The sequence below is a fragment of the Leptodactylus fuscus genome, chromosome 6, assembly GCF_031893055.1.
Source record: "Leptodactylus fuscus isolate aLepFus1 chromosome 6, aLepFus1.hap2, whole genome shotgun sequence".
Lineage (NCBI taxonomy): Eukaryota > Metazoa > Chordata > Amphibia > Anura > Leptodactylidae > Leptodactylus > Leptodactylus fuscus.
Window position 1 is genome coordinate 160,801,939 of NC_134270.1, and position 18,764 is coordinate 160,820,702.

Below are 18,764 nucleotides of genomic sequence, written 5' to 3' on the forward strand. Positions count from 1 at the left end.
GGACAGCCAGTCTCTCAGTACTCACCATGTTGGGGAAGAAGGCCAAAGCCTGGCCATTGTGCAGCTTGAATAAAGCGGGTATATCGATGATGTCATCCTCTGTCAGACCAAGCTCTGTCTTCAGAATATCCCGGTTCCAGTCTATGCAGTGCTGCAAGACGATCAGAGGTATTTACCATCCTATTATTGCTGACCACAGCTATGTCTTACCTACACCAATGTCCTGATATATTTACCCACTTCAGTCCCCCCATGTTCTGCTAATGCATTACAAGGTCTAGTCCTATCTATAGTACATTGCACCAGTACACAATCAGCCACTCCCACATAGTATATATGAGTAATCTTGTATATTCATAAATAGGTGGTATAACTACTTATTTACCTACTTCAGTCCCCCCATGTTCTGCTAATGCATTACAAGGTTCAGTCCTATCTACAGTACAGCACACCAGTACACAATCGGCCACTCCCACATAGGATATATGAGTAATCTTGTATATTCATAAATAGGTGGTATAACTACTTATTTACCTACTTCAGTCCCCCCATGTTCTGCTAATGCATTACAAGGTTCAGTCCTATCTACAGTACAGCGCACCAGTACACAATCGGCCACTCCCACATAGTATATATGAGTAATCTTGTATATTCATAAATATGTGGTATAACTACTTATTTGGCTCTGTGCATTTATAAATATGCATTCTGTGTCTTACAGTTCTGACCTGACTAAACTATCAATGACCTGTAGTCAGATTTATGTTTCTGGAAAAACTGGATGAACATTCCACTTCCGGGGAAAATATATTCCCTGTGACATGTCATACATCACATGACTCCATAGGCTGGGTTCACGCCTGCGCCTCATACCTGCACGTAACGGTTCTCGTGCACAATGGCGTCCGTGCTGAGGATCTTTGTCACTGTCCATCGCTTGGTTTCAAATCCTGTCAGAAAAACGTGGGAATAAAAGTTGAATATTGCTGTAATAGCCACAATAATACGCTACAGGAGGGGAAAGCGCCGCTGCTCTCACCCTGCAATATGCCGACATCTCCATGTCCTTCCTGCTTCTTATCTTGTAAGATTCTGAAGCAGGTGGCTGGACTGGCCAGGATCAGACGGAAACCCTAAGATAAGGAGGAGAGACAGAAGAAGAATATGCATTTGATTCATATACCGTAACTGAAATAGCACCATCATATTCTGTGGAGCTGTACAATATAACACATTTACAGCAAGTACAATTTTATCTAAACTAGTAACTGATTATACTGAGGCTGAAGGGGCCAATTTGTATAATAAATGCACTCTCCTATTGGGGGCGCTATGAGTAACATCATTCCAAACAAAAATAGTGTCCCTACTTCTCGTACCATGAATACTTATCTTGTCTGCAGTCATTGCTCCAGATATCCAGCAGGTGGCAGCAGCACATTACTACATATACCGTATTCCATTATTATAAGGAATGAGTTGGACGTATATAAAGGTGTTTCTCCGAGATCCAATAATACATTTCGCGATAAGGATGGAATAGTATAAAATAAATATATTCTCCTGTAGTCCCTGGGGGTCTTTGTATATATGGCTGCAGCAGTGATGTCACCCACGTGAACGCTGCAGTCACAGCAGAGTACAGCACTGCTGCAGCCAGGTACGCTAAGATCTGACCCTGAGAACAGATTGTGGAACCCATGACCCTAAAGTTACATGAAGAATGCCAAGGGTATATACAGCACATGCATCCCTGGAAACCAGTAAACCACTGACTGTACCTTCTGATCTGGCGCTGGCACAAAGGTCATGAATTCATCAACGTGACCCACATACAACCAATCTGTGAACAGCTCAATGGGCGACTGCACCCTTTGGGCATACAGAAAATCCCGCACAACTTTGGTCATTCTTCTGCCAGATGAGCTGTAAAGAGAGGAGACAAAGCAAAGGGAAACATGACCATTGTAATGGATGTTACATAGTGCTGGGCAGTCAGTGGGAATAAGAGAAGAGACGCAGCAAGGCTTTCACTCTAAGGGAGATATATGGAGGTTACGTTCAGGATCACGAAGCAGTAGATAGATGATCCTGGCCGAAACCCCAAAGAGACACAAATCTACAGAGCATAAGAATTCTCAAACTGCAGACTATTGCTGAGATCATGTAATACAGATCTGTAGCCACAGCGGGAGATGCAGAATGTCCAATCTGGTGTGATACACATAAGCCATGTGCGTGCCCCCGGCACCTCTGGCAGGGTGTATACTTGAGTTACAGAGGTGAGCGCAGCGAGGTGCCCTCGCAAATAACTCTGCCAGCTCAGCAAAGCAGTAGAAAGGTGTTTACTGCCACTCATGTGACAGCTGACGATCTAAAATTATAGGACAAATTCAGAAAGGACACAGGGACTACCCCCTTCTAGCGCCCCCACCAGGAAGCTTCAAACCAGTTCCTATTACATAGTGGAAGACCCGGCTTATCAGATGCAGACTGTCCGCAGAGGTGCCATGTGCCAAAGAGTCTTACGTAGGGAAACTGCTCCCGATCAGAATCCGGCCCAGAGGGTACTTCTTGCCTGCGGCGGTCACCGGAGGGCTCACTTCTAGATTTCCAAAGGAATCAAGGCTTGTGACCTTCGAGGAAGCTGCAAGTTTTGTTACGTAGCCAAAATCTGGTCCCTGAAAATGCAGAGAAGATCAGCAACATGGTACACATACAGATACATACTATATATCTAGAGGAGGCCTTAAAGGGATACTCCACCTCAAAGGAAATATTTACAGCATTACACTGGTTATACCTCCAGATAATACTGAGTATCTGAATATATTATATAACACATAAGCATGGGATAAAGAAAGTCCACATTCTGCTTTCTATGGCTTTACCTTTCATGACATAATATAAACATTATAAACAATAAATTTAGGTAAATCCAACCCGAGATGTATAACATTTGATGTGGAAATAGTGTACAAAAAACTAAGTGCCCCCCCTGAATCAATAGCTTGTAGAATCAGTATACAGCAGTGGTTTTCTGGGTGACTATCAGTCTCTCACAGTTCTGGGGGAGTTTTGGCCTCCTCTTCTTTACATATGTTGCTTCACTTCATTGTGGGCATTCAGTAATGGACAGCCCTCTTAACCCCTTCCTACACCATGATGTAACAGTATGTCATGAAGCGAGGTAACTTCCCGCATCATGATGTACTATTAGGAACTGAGCAGGTGCCAGGTGTAAGAAACAGCTGTAACACCCATGGCGAGAGCTGAGCTCCAATTGTGGTTGTCAACCCCTAAGGGCCCATGCACACGATGTAACGCGGTGTTGATTCTGACACGTAAACTCGTGTCAGAATCAGCGCTTCAAAACAGAATCCCATTGAGTTCCGTTTAACGCGCGTAACACATTGAAATCAATGGGTTAAAAGACCTCCCATTGATTTCAATGGGTAGCGCACGTAAGACGGAACCCATTGAACTCAATGGAATTCTGTTTTGAAGCGCTGATTCTGACACGAGTTTACGTATCAGAATCAACACCGCGTTACATTGTGTGCACGGGCCCTTAGATGCCGCAATCACCACATCTAAAGGATTGGCCCATTCGGAATATGTCTCTTTACCATCTAAAATAATTTCTAACAAAATTATAGCTTGTACAATTCCACAGAAAACCCAAAAATCGTCATATGTTTAGGGCAAAACCAGCTGTGGCGGGAAAGTAAATATGTAAGCTGTAGGAGTATACAACAGGGTGCACCCCAGGTTTAGAGCTCACGAGGGAAAAGACACCGAAGTGACCCCGAGAATGACCCCCAGCACTAGGAGCCAGTGCGAGAACAGTGGGGGATTTGGAATTTATCTGTTTTTGTAGTGTCTGTTTCTGCTGACACATATCAGATGAAACACATCAGGCACAGAAAAATCAGCCGCACATTCATTTCTGGAAATTAAATCAGCGCAGCACTCGAGGGGTAAAAATGCTTGCTGTGCCCCTTGATAAATTCCTTGAGGGGTGAATTTACAAAATAGGGTCACCTCTTTTGGAATTCTACCTCCAAGGCTCTGCAAAAGAAATCTACACTCCAAAACCCAACCCAAAAACAAATAACTTTTTTTTGCCCCAAAGATAACCCACTTAAAATTTTGGTGAAACATCTTGGGCCCTGAAATGGAATATTTCTTTTAAAAAGTTAAATTTTCACTTTGCACATAAATTTTTGGGAAGAACTCTTGGCCTCCAAATGCTCATTACAAGGCTTGATAACTTCCTTGAGAGGTGTAGTTTCTAATATTGGGTCATATTTTTGGGGTTACCTTTTTGAATTGACCTCAGAGCCTCTGCAATTTCCCCCAATTGTGAAAATATTTGTAAAACATTTTATTGACAAAAAAAAAAAAAGTAAATTTTCATTGAAACATCCTAATTTTGATAAATTGTGTTAAACTCCTATGGGGTCAAAATGCTCACTTGATATATTCATAGTTTTAAAAATGGAGTTCTTTTTTTTTTTTTTTTTTTTTTTGGGGGGGGGGGGGTCCATAGAATTTGTAATTTAGGGGTTTTGCAAATGATACCTGACGATGACACCTGAAGATTATTCCAGCAGATTCTGCCCTCCAAATGTCAGACATCGCTCTCTCTAGTCTGAGCCCCACCATGTACCCATACAGCCACATAAGGGGTATTGCCGTGTTCAGGTTTATTTATTGATTTATTGGGGGGGGGGGGGGTTCTAATATATAAGCATTTAATGGACTGAAGTGGTCCCTAAAAAATGGGTTTGTGAAATTTTTTGTCCATTTGGAATTTTTAACTTTTAAAATAAATAAAAGGGCGATAAAAAAAAGATGATGCGACATAAAGCAGCGATATAGTATATAGTATTTATTATTTTGAAAATTGCCTATTTTTCCAATTTTCACCAGATTTTTTCATAAACAAATGCAAAAAAATGTAAGTTTACCATTCTCATGAAGTACAATGTGCCACTAAAAACAATCTCAAAATCATTTGGGCAAGTTCCAAAGTTTTACCACATAAACTGATTTTGGAAAAATAGGTGCAGGTCCTAAAGGGATCCTTAAAGGGATTTCTAGGATTTTTCTTTTAATGACTTCTTTCCCCTAGGATAGGCCATAAATATCTGATGGGGGGCCGAGTGACAGTAACAAGTCATGGAGCGAACCCATTGCTTCTGGTTCCATTTTCAGTAATTCTGTTGTACCTTTGCTGGAGTGCTTGGGGCCATTGTCCTGTTGCATGACCCAGTTTTTAACTTTTAATTCCCATAGTAGTAGGAGCAATAGGGGTGTACTTAAAGGGATCCTATCATTGGATACCCTTTTTTTCTGACTAACAGGCCAAGGGCCACAAGAAAATGGCTGCTTACACCAGCTTACTATGTAAGCGGCCACAAGAAAATGGCCACTTACATCAGCTTACTGTGTAAGCGGCCATTTTCTTGTGGCCTGGGCATGTGCCTGGGCCCGAGGCCTAGAAGACTGAAACCAGGACGGAAGAAGACACAGAGGGCATTCCAGAAGAAGATGGAGGAGGCGCTGGAGAGTTCCCTCGCAGCATTAGGGACGGCCCCAGTGCTGTTTGAGTGCTGAGGACCGCCCCCAGTGCTGCAAGAGAACTCATTTGCATACCGAAGAAAACACGTATTTCTACCGAACAGTGGCCCAGAGAACACATCTAAAGGTAGGAGGACAATAGCCTTTCTTAAGGCTATTCCTACGTGTGGGTCAGAAAAAAAGTATCCAATGATAGGATCCCTTTAATTTTTCACTCTACGGGTGCATTCACACTGAGTAAACGCTAGCTTATTTTGTAGAGTAAAATTACACTTGTAAATTTTGCTATTCCATTGACTTCAATGATATTTTTTTACAAGTGTAAAAATATGCCTGTAAAAAATACGCCTGTAAAAAATACGCCTGTAAAAATACGCCTGTAAAATGTCATTGAAGTCAATGGGATAGCAAAATTTACAAGTGTAATTTTACTCTACAAAATAAGCTAGCGTTTACTCAGTGTGAATGCACCCTACTTGTGCATTTTCTTTGGCAATTTTTGCTAAATAATGACATGGTGGTTTTTACCTATTTTTAATGTTCTGACATATCAAACCATAGAATTCAAAGAGCATATATATCCTGTCTTATACTCCATTCACATCCAGAGCTGCATTCATAAATCTGACAGCAATCCATCATGGGTGCGATGATGACCATTACACCATCATGCTAAGCCGCAGGGTAGAGGAACTGTGTTTCCAATGTGTAAAAATAATTTCTGTTTGGGGCTACTACTAGGACTTCAGTTACAGAAGAGCAGTACATGGGGCACCCCAGCACTCCGCACCAAGCTGCCACAAGGGCCAGTAAGCCGAGACCCGGCCTGCGGATAACTTAATAACGATCCATCACACTCAATATGGCAGCTGCTAAGCCCGAGGTTCTGCTGCAGGAGGGAGAAGTGTTGTCTCCTGGCCCCGGACCCAGGATTGTGAACTGAGCCGACTTTCCATTACAGATTGAGATTAATCGACTAGCGTCTTCCATTAAACTGTAAGGCAACCTGTAAAATGCCTGGGAAGCGTGCCCAGAAAAGTCCCAGCTACCAGAGCCTGCACAAAATACCCGGGTGACACCTGACACACATGAGAGAAACATTCATGGCTTAATATACCATGTCTATAAAACCCTATGCAACAGATACGCTCTGCAAAACAGAGTAAAGAATATGCGGCCACAACCCTGATCCTGTAGTCACATGGCTCCTACCATTTCACTAATGGGAAACAACACGCGGCTAGCTAAAGATGATGGAGGGATTCAAAGGGTTAATGCAGTTTTGTTTCGTTTTTTCTTTTTTTTCTTGGGGGGGGGGGGGGAAGGGTTGTACCGCTGCATATTGTTACGTACCTGATCTTTGTATGTAGAACAATAAAGGGTTGTAAATCTCAGCATTCTCAGTGATGTCATTGCTGCTGTCTAGTGAATGGATAGGCTGCATTCTCAGTGATGTCATTGCTGCTGTCTAGTGAATGGATAGGCTGCATTCTCAGTGATGTCACTGCTGCTCTCTAGTGAATAGATAGGCTACATTCTCAGTGATGTCACTGCTGCTCTCTAGTGAATGGATAGGCTACATTCTCAGTGATGTCACCACTGCTCTCTAGTGAATGGATAGGCTACATTCTCAGTGATGTCATCTCTGCTCTCTATTGAATAGATAGGCTACATTCTCAGTGATTTCACCACTGCTCTCTAGTGAATGGATAGGCTGCATTCTCAGTGATGTCACTGCTGCTCTCTAGTGAATGGATAGGCTGCATTCTCAGTGATGTCATTGCTGCTGTCTAGTGAATGGATAGGCTGCATTCTCAGTGATGTCACTGCTGCTCTCTAGTGAATGGATAGGCTGCATTCTCAGTGATGTCACCACTGTTCTCTAGTGAATAGATAGGCTACATTCTCAGTGATGTCACTGCTGCTCTCTAGTGAATGGATAGGCTGCATTCTCAGTGATGTCACTGCTGTTCTCTAGTGAATGGATAGGCTACATTCTCAGTGATGTCATCTCTGCTCTCTATTGAATGGATAGGCTGCATTCTCAGTGATGTCACTGCTGTTCTCTAGTGAATGGATAGGCTACATTCTCAGTGATGTCATCTCTGCTCTCTATTGAATAGATAGGCTGCATTCTCAGTGATGTCACCACTGCTCTCTAGTGAATGGATAGGCTGCATTCTCAGTGATATCACCATTGCTCTCTAGTGAATGGATAGGCTACATTCTCAGTGATTTCACCACTGCTCTCTAGTGAAGGGATAGGCTGCATTCTCAGTGATGTCACTGCTGCTCTCTAGTGAATGGATAGGCTGCATTCTCAGTGATGTCACCGCTGCGCTCTAGTGAATGGATAGGCTACATTCTCAGTGATGTCACCACTGCTCTCTAGTGAATGGATAGGCTCATTCTCAGTGATGTCACCGCTGCTCTCTAGTGAATGGATAGGCTACATTCTCAGTGATATCACTGCTGCTCTCTAGTGAATGGATAGGCTACATTCTCAGTGATATCACTGCTGCTCTCTAGTGGATGGATAGGCTACCTTCTCAGTGATGTCACCGCTGCTCTCTAGTGAATGGATAGGCTGCATTCTCAGTGATGTCACTGTTGCTCTCTAGTGAATGGATTGGCTACATTCTCAGTGATGTCACCGCTGCTCTCTAGCGAATGGATTGGCTACATTCTCAGTGATGTCACCGCTGCTCTCTAGCGAATGGATTGGCTACATTCTCAGTGATGTCACCGCTGCTCTCTAGTGAATGGATAGGCTGCATTCTCAGTGATGTCACCACTGTTCTCTAGTGAATAGATAGGCTACATTCTCAGTGATGTCACTGCTGCTCTCTAGTGAATGGATAGGCTGCATTCTCAGTGATGTCACTGCTGTTCTCTAGTGAATGGATAGGCTACATTCTCAGTGATGTCATCTCTGCTCTCTATTGAATGGATAGGCTGCATTCTCAGTGATGTCACTGCTGCTCTCTAGTGAATGGATAGGCTACATTCTCAGTGATATCACTGCTGCTCTCTAGTGAATGGATAGGCTACATTCTCAGTGATATCACTGCTGCTCTCTAGTGGATGGATAGGCTACCTTCTCAGTGATGTCACCGCTGCTCTCTAGTGAATGGATAGGCTGCATTCTCAGTGATGTCACTGTTGCTCTCTAGTGAATGGATTGGCTACATTCTCAGTGATGTCACCGCTGCTCTCTAGCGAATGGATTGGCTACATTCTCAGTGATGTCACCGCTGCTCTCTAGTGAATGGATAGGCTGCATTCTTAGTGATGTCACCACTGCTCTCTAGTGAATAGATAGGCTGCATTCTTAGTGATGTCACCGCTGCTCTCTAGCGAATGGATAGTCTGTATTCCTCAGTGATGTTAATACTTCTATCTACTGAATGGATAGGCTGCATTCTCAGTGATGTCACCACTGCTCTCTAGTGAATGGATAGGCTGCATTCTTAGTGATGTCACCGCTGCTCTCTAGCGAATGGATAGGCTGCATTCTCAGTGATGTCACCACTGCTCTCTACTGAATGGATAGGCTGCATTCTCAGCGATGTCACTTTATAGTGAACGCACAGAATACATTATTAGTGATATCACAGATTCTGTCAACTGAACAACTAAACATTTTTTTCACACTGAACTCACCAACAATTCCCGAATAGGAAAATCTTTCAGTTCTCCATCTCTGGGAGAATCCAGCACAACAGGGAAACTCTTGTGTGGAGCCTGGATGTACCCGAATTCCATCTCATCCTGTGATCAAATGCATTATATTATTAGTATGTGGCTATGTGTCATACACATCTCCTGACACCCCTGTAGTGTAGGAATAATATCACACGGACCTGCATCCAGCGATCTCCTCGGTTCACATCTTCAAAGCAGACCTGGATGTTGTAGTTGGCCTCACTCACCAGAGTCTTGATCGCCTTCAGGAATAGGTAATTGTCCTTCACACTATGGGAAGAAAGCAGACACAATATTGAGAGTTTTAGTCCTGAAGCCTAAACTAAAAGGTGAGGAGCATTAAAACGCATAAGTTATTACCTGCAAACAAAAACCTCAACTGGATCCAGTGTGTTGGGTGTAATGATCAGCGGCGCGATACGGAACGTAACCAGATCTGTGAATATGGGGGTGTCAGGGATACCCTGCAGGACAAAGCAGAATAAAAGAGGATGGATATCTGCACTTAAAACCGTTTGCACCCCAAAATTATTTATCTAGTGTTGTGCTGCTGTAGAAACTGACATACACAGAAAAAGTCAAGGTAAAGCAAGGGTTAAATGTAACTAAACAGTAAAGATATGTCACTCAGAGCCTGCAGAAAGTTGGGAGATGTTTCTGGATATGGCCAACACTAAGATATTAAATTAGGACCTTGTTAGAGCCCCCCTCCCTGTCCTTGTCCCTAATGTGTCCTTATTTATGCTCCCTGCAAGAAGCTGAGACTCTGGCAGCCGCTCGCACCAACGCTGATTATGTTGTTAGCACCGATAGAAACAGGAGCGAAACCTAAGCCAAGGACAGCGACACTAAACCGAAAATGGGATCCAGTTACTGGACACAAGCTGCCACCGTCAGCCTTCTATATATGGAGGTCAGTCCGAGGGGACAGAAAAGAGACAGGAGGTGCCCCTTCTATCGTGGTCAGATGGCACAGACCCCTCCATAGAGTGTGCACTGCCTGGTCAGTGATATACATGCCCTGCCAATAAATTGGACACAGGGCAAATCCCCTGGATGTTTGCTTACATGCTGGGAACCAGCAACATCTGAGATCTGGGCCTTCCAGCTTTACCAGGCTCCTGAATAACCCATCTACTTAGTTATGCAGCAGGGAATGCATATCGCTATATCTAGGCCTGTTTATTATTCAGGGGCTGGGAAAAGCTTGGTCAAACCCATGGGGTTATATTGGTAATCACTCAGCTTTCCCCGAGACACTGGCAGTCAAGGTTTGTAGGAGGAAAGTTATAGAAATATTAAAATCCCCCTCTGGACGTTACCTGCATCTGGGTCTCCAGCAGACTGGCCTTGATGGTCACCAGTCCGTTAAATCCCTCGTCCGGGAAGCGCAATCCTTCCACATAGAACTCCATCTCGCCCGTGCCCGTGTACCGTACCTTGTAGAAGAGTTTGTGTCGGCCCAGGACGTGCTTGTATACTTTATCTACAGGGGAGAGTACAAGAGTCAGGGGAGGTCACATGACACTGACCGCGGCAATCTGGCGATGTACAGCGCATTTTATAGAGATATATACAATGTGCAGTATTAGGGAGACTTCATTTTGTAGGTAGAAGCTGCACAAATCTCTCCAGTTGTGGTCGCTCCAGTGTAGCAGGTTATTCAGCATTAGATTCCTACACTGGATCTATTGTAACAAACTCTCAGCTGTGAAAAGAATAAGCTCAGGACAGTTTTAGCAGGCCGCTAATGATGATGCCTCATATATATAAGGGCGGCGAGGTACAAGGTACTGTAATGCCGCGTCCTGATTATCAAGGTCTTACATCTCTAATGCACAATGTGCTAATAGTCCATTACTTCAGCTTTTGTGACAAGTGTGAGGGCACTAATATACATTCCTGCCCAGCGGCTCCAGTTACCCGCCAAGCAGCCTCTTGTTGTACTAGGATCGGATGTCCTGTGTGGCATTAATGAATGTTCCACAGCCTCTTGGGGAGGATCAGGTTTGAGAGCTCGGGATTTCTGTAGATGCCACTTCAGGAGGATCAGAAATTTGTCATTGTCAATTGGGCTCTCAGCGTGCGGATGGCGGGACTACATCCAGACGACCACAAGACTTGGGCTGCCTAATATACTGGGCTGAGGTCACTACCGAGTATTAGTTCCCAGTTTAAATTTACTTATCTAGTACCGAGATAAATCATATTTTATACTCCAATTACATCCAGAGCTGCATTCACAATTCTACTCTTGCAGCATGTCTTATGTGCCAAACTCCTCCAGAGCGGAATTTTCAATTATTTTCTTACTTTATTCTTTATGTTCCAATCGCACTCAGAGCTGAATTCTCAATTATATTGCTACTTTATGGCATAGATTCCAATCACATCCAGAGCTGCATTCACAATTCTGTTCTTACCACATGTCTTATGCTGTAATCTCATCCAGAGCTGCATTCTCAACTATATTGTAACCCTACATTTATACCAGCGCTGTGAACTGAACGACAGTCTGTGGTATGATGGATAGCAATGGATCCCGAGAGACCCCATTGACTATAACGGTGTTTCTGTCAGGTGTCCATTATTTTTTAACAGACCTCGCTGGATTACAACGACGGTCTTGCAGGACTTTTTTGTGTGGGATTTCTACTGGATCTGCACTGGAGACTCTGATGCTCGTCCTTATATTCCAATCACATCCAGAGCAGCATTTACATTTCGGTTATTACAGCACGTCTTATGCTCCAAACTCATACAAAGCAGTGTTTTCAATTCTGCTGTTACATTGTGCCTTACATTCCAATCACATCCAGAGCTGCATTCAAGATTCTGCTCTTACGTCATATCCCAAACATATCCAGAACCTCTTTTACAGTTTGATCCATCAGCAGGGTGCGGACAGACACCCCTCTGAGCCCAGAGCACTGGACACTGAACAAGCAGGGGGGAGTGGATGCTGCTCTAGGCATGACTGGAGTATAAGAATTTGTTTTATACTCTAGTCACATCCAGAGCTGTGTCCATAAATCTGCTTGATGCAAGTAAATCAAAGGTTTCAGTAAAATTTAAAACAAATGTCAGATTTTAGGTTTAGAAATAGAGGCAGCGGTGTACTCACTGTTCAGATGGAACACTCCTAAGCTGGGGGCATCAGTTGCAGAGATATACAGCATCAGATTGTACCCCGTGGGCAGTTTTTCGGGCCCTTGGATCCGGAGCAGCATCTTAGACATGTCCAGGATATCTGTGGGGGAACACAGGGGCCAGGTCAGCGCTACACCACCCCTATACACCAAGCGGCCAATGAACTCTCACTCACCCAACTTGGACATCGCAACGTTATCATCTCCGTCCACTGTGCGGGATAACAAACTGTCCTTGTCACAGTTCACAAGTAGGATGGCACCCTGACCCTCCGGACCCCACGTCCACGTAGCCTGCAGAATATCACATAACATTATAAAGTATATCTAAAGGACTGGGCTGGAGAATGTGCCATCATTATAGTAACAATGGAGCCCTCCCTGCATAGACAAGGTGAACATATCACAAAACAGGGAATGACCCCGCCATATTGTATGAGCATCAATATAATGGTGATATGGGGAGAGGCCTAGGTGCATGCATGCTGTTACTCTGTGTTATCTGTCACTTCAGGCTTGGTAGAGGCTGACTGTAGTTTAATAGGACGGTGCATTTATATCCATATATTTGACATCTTGTACTACTATAAGCTTCAGACTATGGGGATGCCGACGCTTTAATGTCGCGCCATTGGGCGGAGGCTGGTACATAATTACAATGATAGAAATATGGCGGGTAATGACTGATGTGTATTCTGCAATATCCTTTATGACTCAAAACTCATGGGACAGTACAGCAGAAATCCTCTCATGCAGGGATACAAGAGTAAGAGGTCGCATACATTAGATATAAGGAAGCGGAAGGTTTCGCAGATGCAGCCACACACATTAGTCCATTATACATGTTCAGGGGCTACAGGCAGAGCGGAGGAGAATTGTAGCCCCTCAGTGTTAGTGGCAGTAAATGTGCCCCCCCCCCCCCCGGTCCAATGTAAGGGTATGTTCACACTGAGATTTTGCAGGCTCCTACTCATTTCAATGCGAGTCAGCAGAAGTTTTTTTCCTTTAACTGATTTTTACAGGAAAAAAAAGTGACATGACCTATCTTTAGGCGTATTCCGCCATGAAAAACCCATTGAAATCAATAGAAGGCGGGAAGAAACCCGATGCCTTTTTTTATGTGGTTTTTGATATTTTGATACGGTTCTTGCAAAGACCCCAAGCATTTTTTTAAGGGAAGTTTCCAGGTCCATATAGTTTGTTGGAGCAAAAAACTGCAGCAAAAACAGCAATGAAAAACACGAAAAATCATGTAAAATAGAGCATAAAAAACCCCCAATTTCCTAATTCCTGAAACAGATTTTTTCAGCCTGCAAAAAACTGAGTGTGAACATACCCTAATGGTAAATTCACACGAGGTATTTTGGACTGGAACCTGAGGCGGCCGCCTCAGGTTCCGATCCAAAATACGGGTAGCCGTGACTGAATGGCGATGCACTGTACCGGCATCCAGTCGCGCATTCCACTCCAGATGAGGCCTAAATGAATGGGCCTAGTCAGGAGGAGGGAGTGTTTTCAGGCCGAATCGCAAGGCGAAACGGCCTGAAGAATGAACATCTCACTTCTTTTTTGGGAGCCGAAATAAGCCGGCTCCTGGAAAAAAACACTTGACCGGCTCCCATTGATTTCAATGGGAGCCGTCTTTTTGGTCAGGATTTTGAGGCGGATACGACCTCAAAATCCTGCCCAAAAAACCCTGTGTGAACTTACCCTAGCAGATCCTTCCCAGGTGACAGTTTCCAAATCCAAAAGCAAATTTGACGCTTATAGTGTAACAGAATATCACAAAATTACCATACAATAAGGGGAGTCATCCTCCGAGTGACTCTGAATGCAGCGTTTACCTTATTTGGGTTATTTTTTTCGACTTTTCCATCCCGATCTGCATCGACATCCAGAGATATTTCTGAAAAAAATATAATACATAGGATATAGGGAAATAAAGACACGGCCAGAAAAATATAGATCATAAAATTCTTGGCATTTAATAGCTTAGAATGTAAAACTCTGTTCGGACAGTCTCATACACATAACAGTAATAACAGGCCGGGCCTGACCATAGGCCTAATAAATTGAGAATATCATATAGATCCCTGTACAGAAAATGTCTGTATTACACTTGTATGAAATCTCAGTGGAGACCTCTTTTGATATGGCAGTGAATGAAGGAACTTTCTATGGTCTGGTCAGAAACCCGGCCATGATGTCCTTATTGTGGTTATCTTCTCCTACATGTAGGGTCCCTGCCTGATAACCAGCCATGATGTCCTTATTGTGGTTATCTTCTCCTACATGTAGGGTCCCTGCCTGATAACCTGTCCACAATAAGGACATCATGGCTGAATTTCTGCAAGTCCCAGACCTTAGGCCTTATTCATATCTGCATTTGGTCCTCAGTTTGGGGAGTCCGCTTTGGGACTATAATGGGGTCCATATTTTTTCCGCATGGATCATGCGGAGAGAAAAGTGCAGCTTGTAGACAAGACAAACGATGTCACCACTAAGATGGTTAGAGAATTTTTTTAAAAATTTTTTAAATTATTTATATTTGCAAGCAAATCTTTCAATTTTCGACAAAGTTACACATGGTAATATTCATGGAAAAGCCCCATAAATGTGTCGTCTCATCTCAGTATACAGTCTTATGTATCCCACTGACAATGGAAGGGGCCGTGTAATCTCCAACATGTGCAACCTGAACTCATCCCAAATGTCGTGCAGCAGGAAAAATGTCTCTTGTCCTCAACACCATCGCAATCCATGTCCTGATGTAATGCGCACATGTCTGGTCTTTCTTAGGAATAGGATTTAAGAGGACACATAACTGGTGTCAGATTCCTCATCATCCCCCAACCCTCCATCTATTCTCAGGTAACAGCTAGGTCGGAAGGCCTCAACCACTGCTCACCCCAATAAAAATAGCACCAACATGGCAGCCTGGGCAGTTGGCCAGACATTGGGGTTATGGAGTAATATATGTATACATTGACATTTAGTAGTGAACAGCGTCACGGCAGAAGATATATTGGCTGAGCTTACATCAGGCTGTCACAGGTAGATTACATGGATCCATATATCCTTCATTGCTGGTATGGGATCAGGTGCACATGTACATTCTGGTGATGTAAGAGATTCCCACCTTGGACTGGGATATTTCTGGGTCCTGCGTGACAGTAATTTATAGTTCTCTGGAAGTCCTCGCTACCAGGACATTTCCGACTGCAGGCTTTCTATGACCGTGCTCCAGAAAGATGAGCCTTGTCTGATGAAAGGATCATTGGGGGTGTCCACCATTTTGAAATTTTTTTGGGCTGCAAGACAGCCAATGAGCAGGCTGTGTAGTAAACACATGATCCCACAGGGATGTCACGAACATGGCGTCCACGGTCATGGGCAACTATGGGGATACATATGACTGAAAGGCTCAAGTTTTTTTTCCCCCAATATAAAAAATTAAAAATTCTGCAAAGTTTTGCAGATTTCCTCTAACTATCTTAGTGGTGACATTTTTTTTAATTTTTTTATGTAGATTGTGAGCCCTACATAGAGATCACAATGTACATTTTTTTTCCTATCAGTATGTCTTTGGAATATGGGATGGAAATCCATGCAAACACGGGGAGAACATACAAACTCCTTGCAGATGGTTTTTTGCCCTTGGCGGGATTTGAACACCAGGACTCCAGCGCTGCAAGGCTGCAGTGCTGACCACTGAGCCACCGTGTGGCCCCCGTGGTGACATCTTTTGTCTTGATCGGTTGCCAATGGATACGACCATGAATGCAGGAACTTTCTATGGTTCCATGATGTCCTTATTGTGGACAGGTTATCAGACATTTACCAGTTCCTACATTCATGATCATATCTGTCAGTCAGGACAACAGATGTCACCACTAAGATGGAGAGAGGAAATCTTGAAATCTCTAGAGAATATTTAATTACTTATATTAGCAAAAATGTTTAACTTTTAATCATCTCCAATATTAATTCCGATTATGTTTGTAGAAATCCCTTTAAATACGAACCAGGGATTAGTAGGGGCTATAACTTGGGACACTTAATTTTTTGTTTTTTCCCAGGTTCCCCTTTGGCAAAAAAAAAAACAAAAAACGCTTTGTTTTACATTACCTGCAAAGTGGATGGGATTCTGACTAATTCGATCCACACATTGTAGGAGCAGAAAGTCCGCTGAGTTTTCCTCGGCAGACTTTCTGAAAAAAATGCTGTGGGAAAAACTGCAATGTGTTTTTTCCATGGTCTTTTCCAAGTTTCTGTCTGCAGCTCTCTACTTGAGGCATTAGTCTTAGGGCTCGTTCACATCTGCGCCCGGTCTCTGTTCTGCAGGTTTCCGTTTCCTGCACAAAACTGAGCAGGAGATAGAAAGCTGCAGGACTCTTTCAAAACGCATTCATTTGAATGGGTTTGAAAGATGTCCGGCCGTGAGCGCCAGTGAGCGTTTTATGCTCTACGCCGCGAAACCGATTTTTTGAAATCGGACACAGAGTTGGACATGCAGTACTCTGTGTCCGATCTAAAAAAAAAACAGTTTCGTGGCAGAGAGCATAAAACGCTCACCGGCGCTCACGGCCGGTCCCGGTCTGACAGCTTTCCGTCTTCTGCATGCACGGAAAGCTCAGAACGGACTCCAGGCACTAGTGTGAACAAAATCTGCAACAAAAAAATCGTGGGGCCTCAGCCTCAAAGAGGTTTTTCAGACTTTGAAGATCATCCATTGAAGATCAGTGTGCCTGTTCCAAACCTGGGACCCTCGTGGAGCAGATGTTTGAAGCGGTAACTTCTACTTCACAAGCCATGTGATGTTCATTGGTTGCACGGTTTGTTCACAGAATGGGTTGAGCTGTGATACCAGGCCTAACACATATGGCACTGATCACGGTTTTCTGTGAAGATGCTGCAGCACTCACCCGAACGCCACTGTGTCTAAAAACAGCTGGTTGGTGAGGACAGTGGGTCTCAAACCAATGTCTAATCCCAAGGATAGGTCATCAATTGCTAAGGCCTGGAAAATGTCTTTATTTCTGTTACAGCCTATTTTATTGAAATTGGGGTTGAAAGTCATTAAAGGGATACAGACGTACCGATCCCAGTCAGGTAGATTCCGGCTTTGTCCACAGGCACATCGGACCCCTTTCCATAGTAGGCAAATGTTATCTAAAAGGGAAACAAATGGAATTAAAAAAATCACTTGATCAGAAGACGCCAAATCACCAACGATCATAAGAGATCCATACAAGATGGTGACAGAGATATTTTGTACAATAAACATGGAGGCAGACTTATTAAAGCGATCTAACGCCAAGGCCCCATGTAGCAGCTTTTTGGATATGGTTTGCTACGTGGGACATCCCGGGGTCTCTTCATGAGCGGTCATGGGACCACTGAGGTCAATCAGCGGCTTCAGCGGAAGGGACATGACGTCGCAGCTGGCGAGCGGTTTCACTTTGATGCCAGAGCAGAAGGCCCGGAACAGACTGGTAGGACACCAGGACCCACACCGGGGGCGGGAGAGTAGAATTTTTTTTTTTTTTTTTACTTCCCCCAACCTATTTTAAAAATATTTTTTGGCCTGGACATCGTCTTTAAAGCAAAACAGTCTTAGTTGCCTATAGCAACCAATCACTCCGCAGCTTCATATTGTATTCTGCTCCTGAAAAATTAAAGCTGTGCTGTGATTGGTTACTTTGGGCAACTAAGACCATTCTGCTTTTAGACAGTTTCTGGGTGTAAACAAGTGCGTTCACGTTCACTGATACCAAGTAAAGATCTATTCATTCAATGTTATTTAGTGGTGTCTCAGACATGTCCTCGAAGAACTAAAATATCCCAGCATTCCCTGCATGTTCAGTGTCTGCAGTCTGCGACATGTAATGTAATGTATGTACACAGTGACTGTACCAGCAGAATAGTGAGTGCAGCTCTGGAGTATAATACAGGATGTAACTTAGGATCAGTACAGTATAAGTAATGTAATGTATGTACACAGTGACTGTACCAGCAGAATAGTGAGCGCAGCTCTGGAGTATAATACAGGATGTAACTCAGGATCAGTACAGGATAAGTAATGTAATGTATGTACATAGTGACTGTACCAGCAGAATAGTGAGCGCAGCTCTGGAGTATAATACAGGATGTAACTCAGGATCAGTACAGGATAAGTAATGTAATGTATGTACACAGTGACTGTACCAGCAGAATAGTGAGCGCAGCTCTGGAGTATAATACAGGATGTAACTCAGGATCAGTACAGTATAAGTAATGTAATGTATGTACACAGTGACTGCACCAGCAGAATAGTGAGCGCAG

General features: G+C 43.6%; 1 protein-coding gene across 1 annotated transcript in view; it reads right to left on the bottom strand.

The window, feature by feature from the left end:
• LOC142208935 (protein-arginine deiminase type-2-like) overlaps positions 1-18,764 on the bottom strand; it is a 30,528-nt gene that overhangs the window by 540 nt on the left and 11,224 nt on the right. The window contains exons 3-15 of the mRNA XM_075277815.1: positions 17,540-17,612; positions 14,285-14,346; positions 12,617-12,734; positions 12,416-12,541; positions 10,614-10,777; positions 9,652-9,755; positions 9,450-9,561; positions 9,250-9,357; positions 2,530-2,681; positions 1,782-1,926; positions 1,040-1,133; positions 874-950; positions 26-151 (exon numbers count right to left, since the gene is read on the bottom strand). Coding sequence (XP_075133916.1) covers positions 26-151; positions 874-950; positions 1,040-1,133; positions 1,782-1,926; positions 2,530-2,681; positions 9,250-9,357; positions 9,450-9,561; positions 9,652-9,755; positions 10,614-10,777; positions 12,416-12,541; positions 12,617-12,734; positions 14,285-14,346; positions 17,540-17,612 — 1,461 coding nt within the window. The remainder of the gene's footprint in view (positions 1-25; positions 152-873; positions 951-1,039; positions 1,134-1,781; positions 1,927-2,529; positions 2,682-9,249; positions 9,358-9,449; positions 9,562-9,651; positions 9,756-10,613; positions 10,778-12,415; positions 12,542-12,616; positions 12,735-14,284; positions 14,347-17,539; positions 17,613-18,764) is intronic.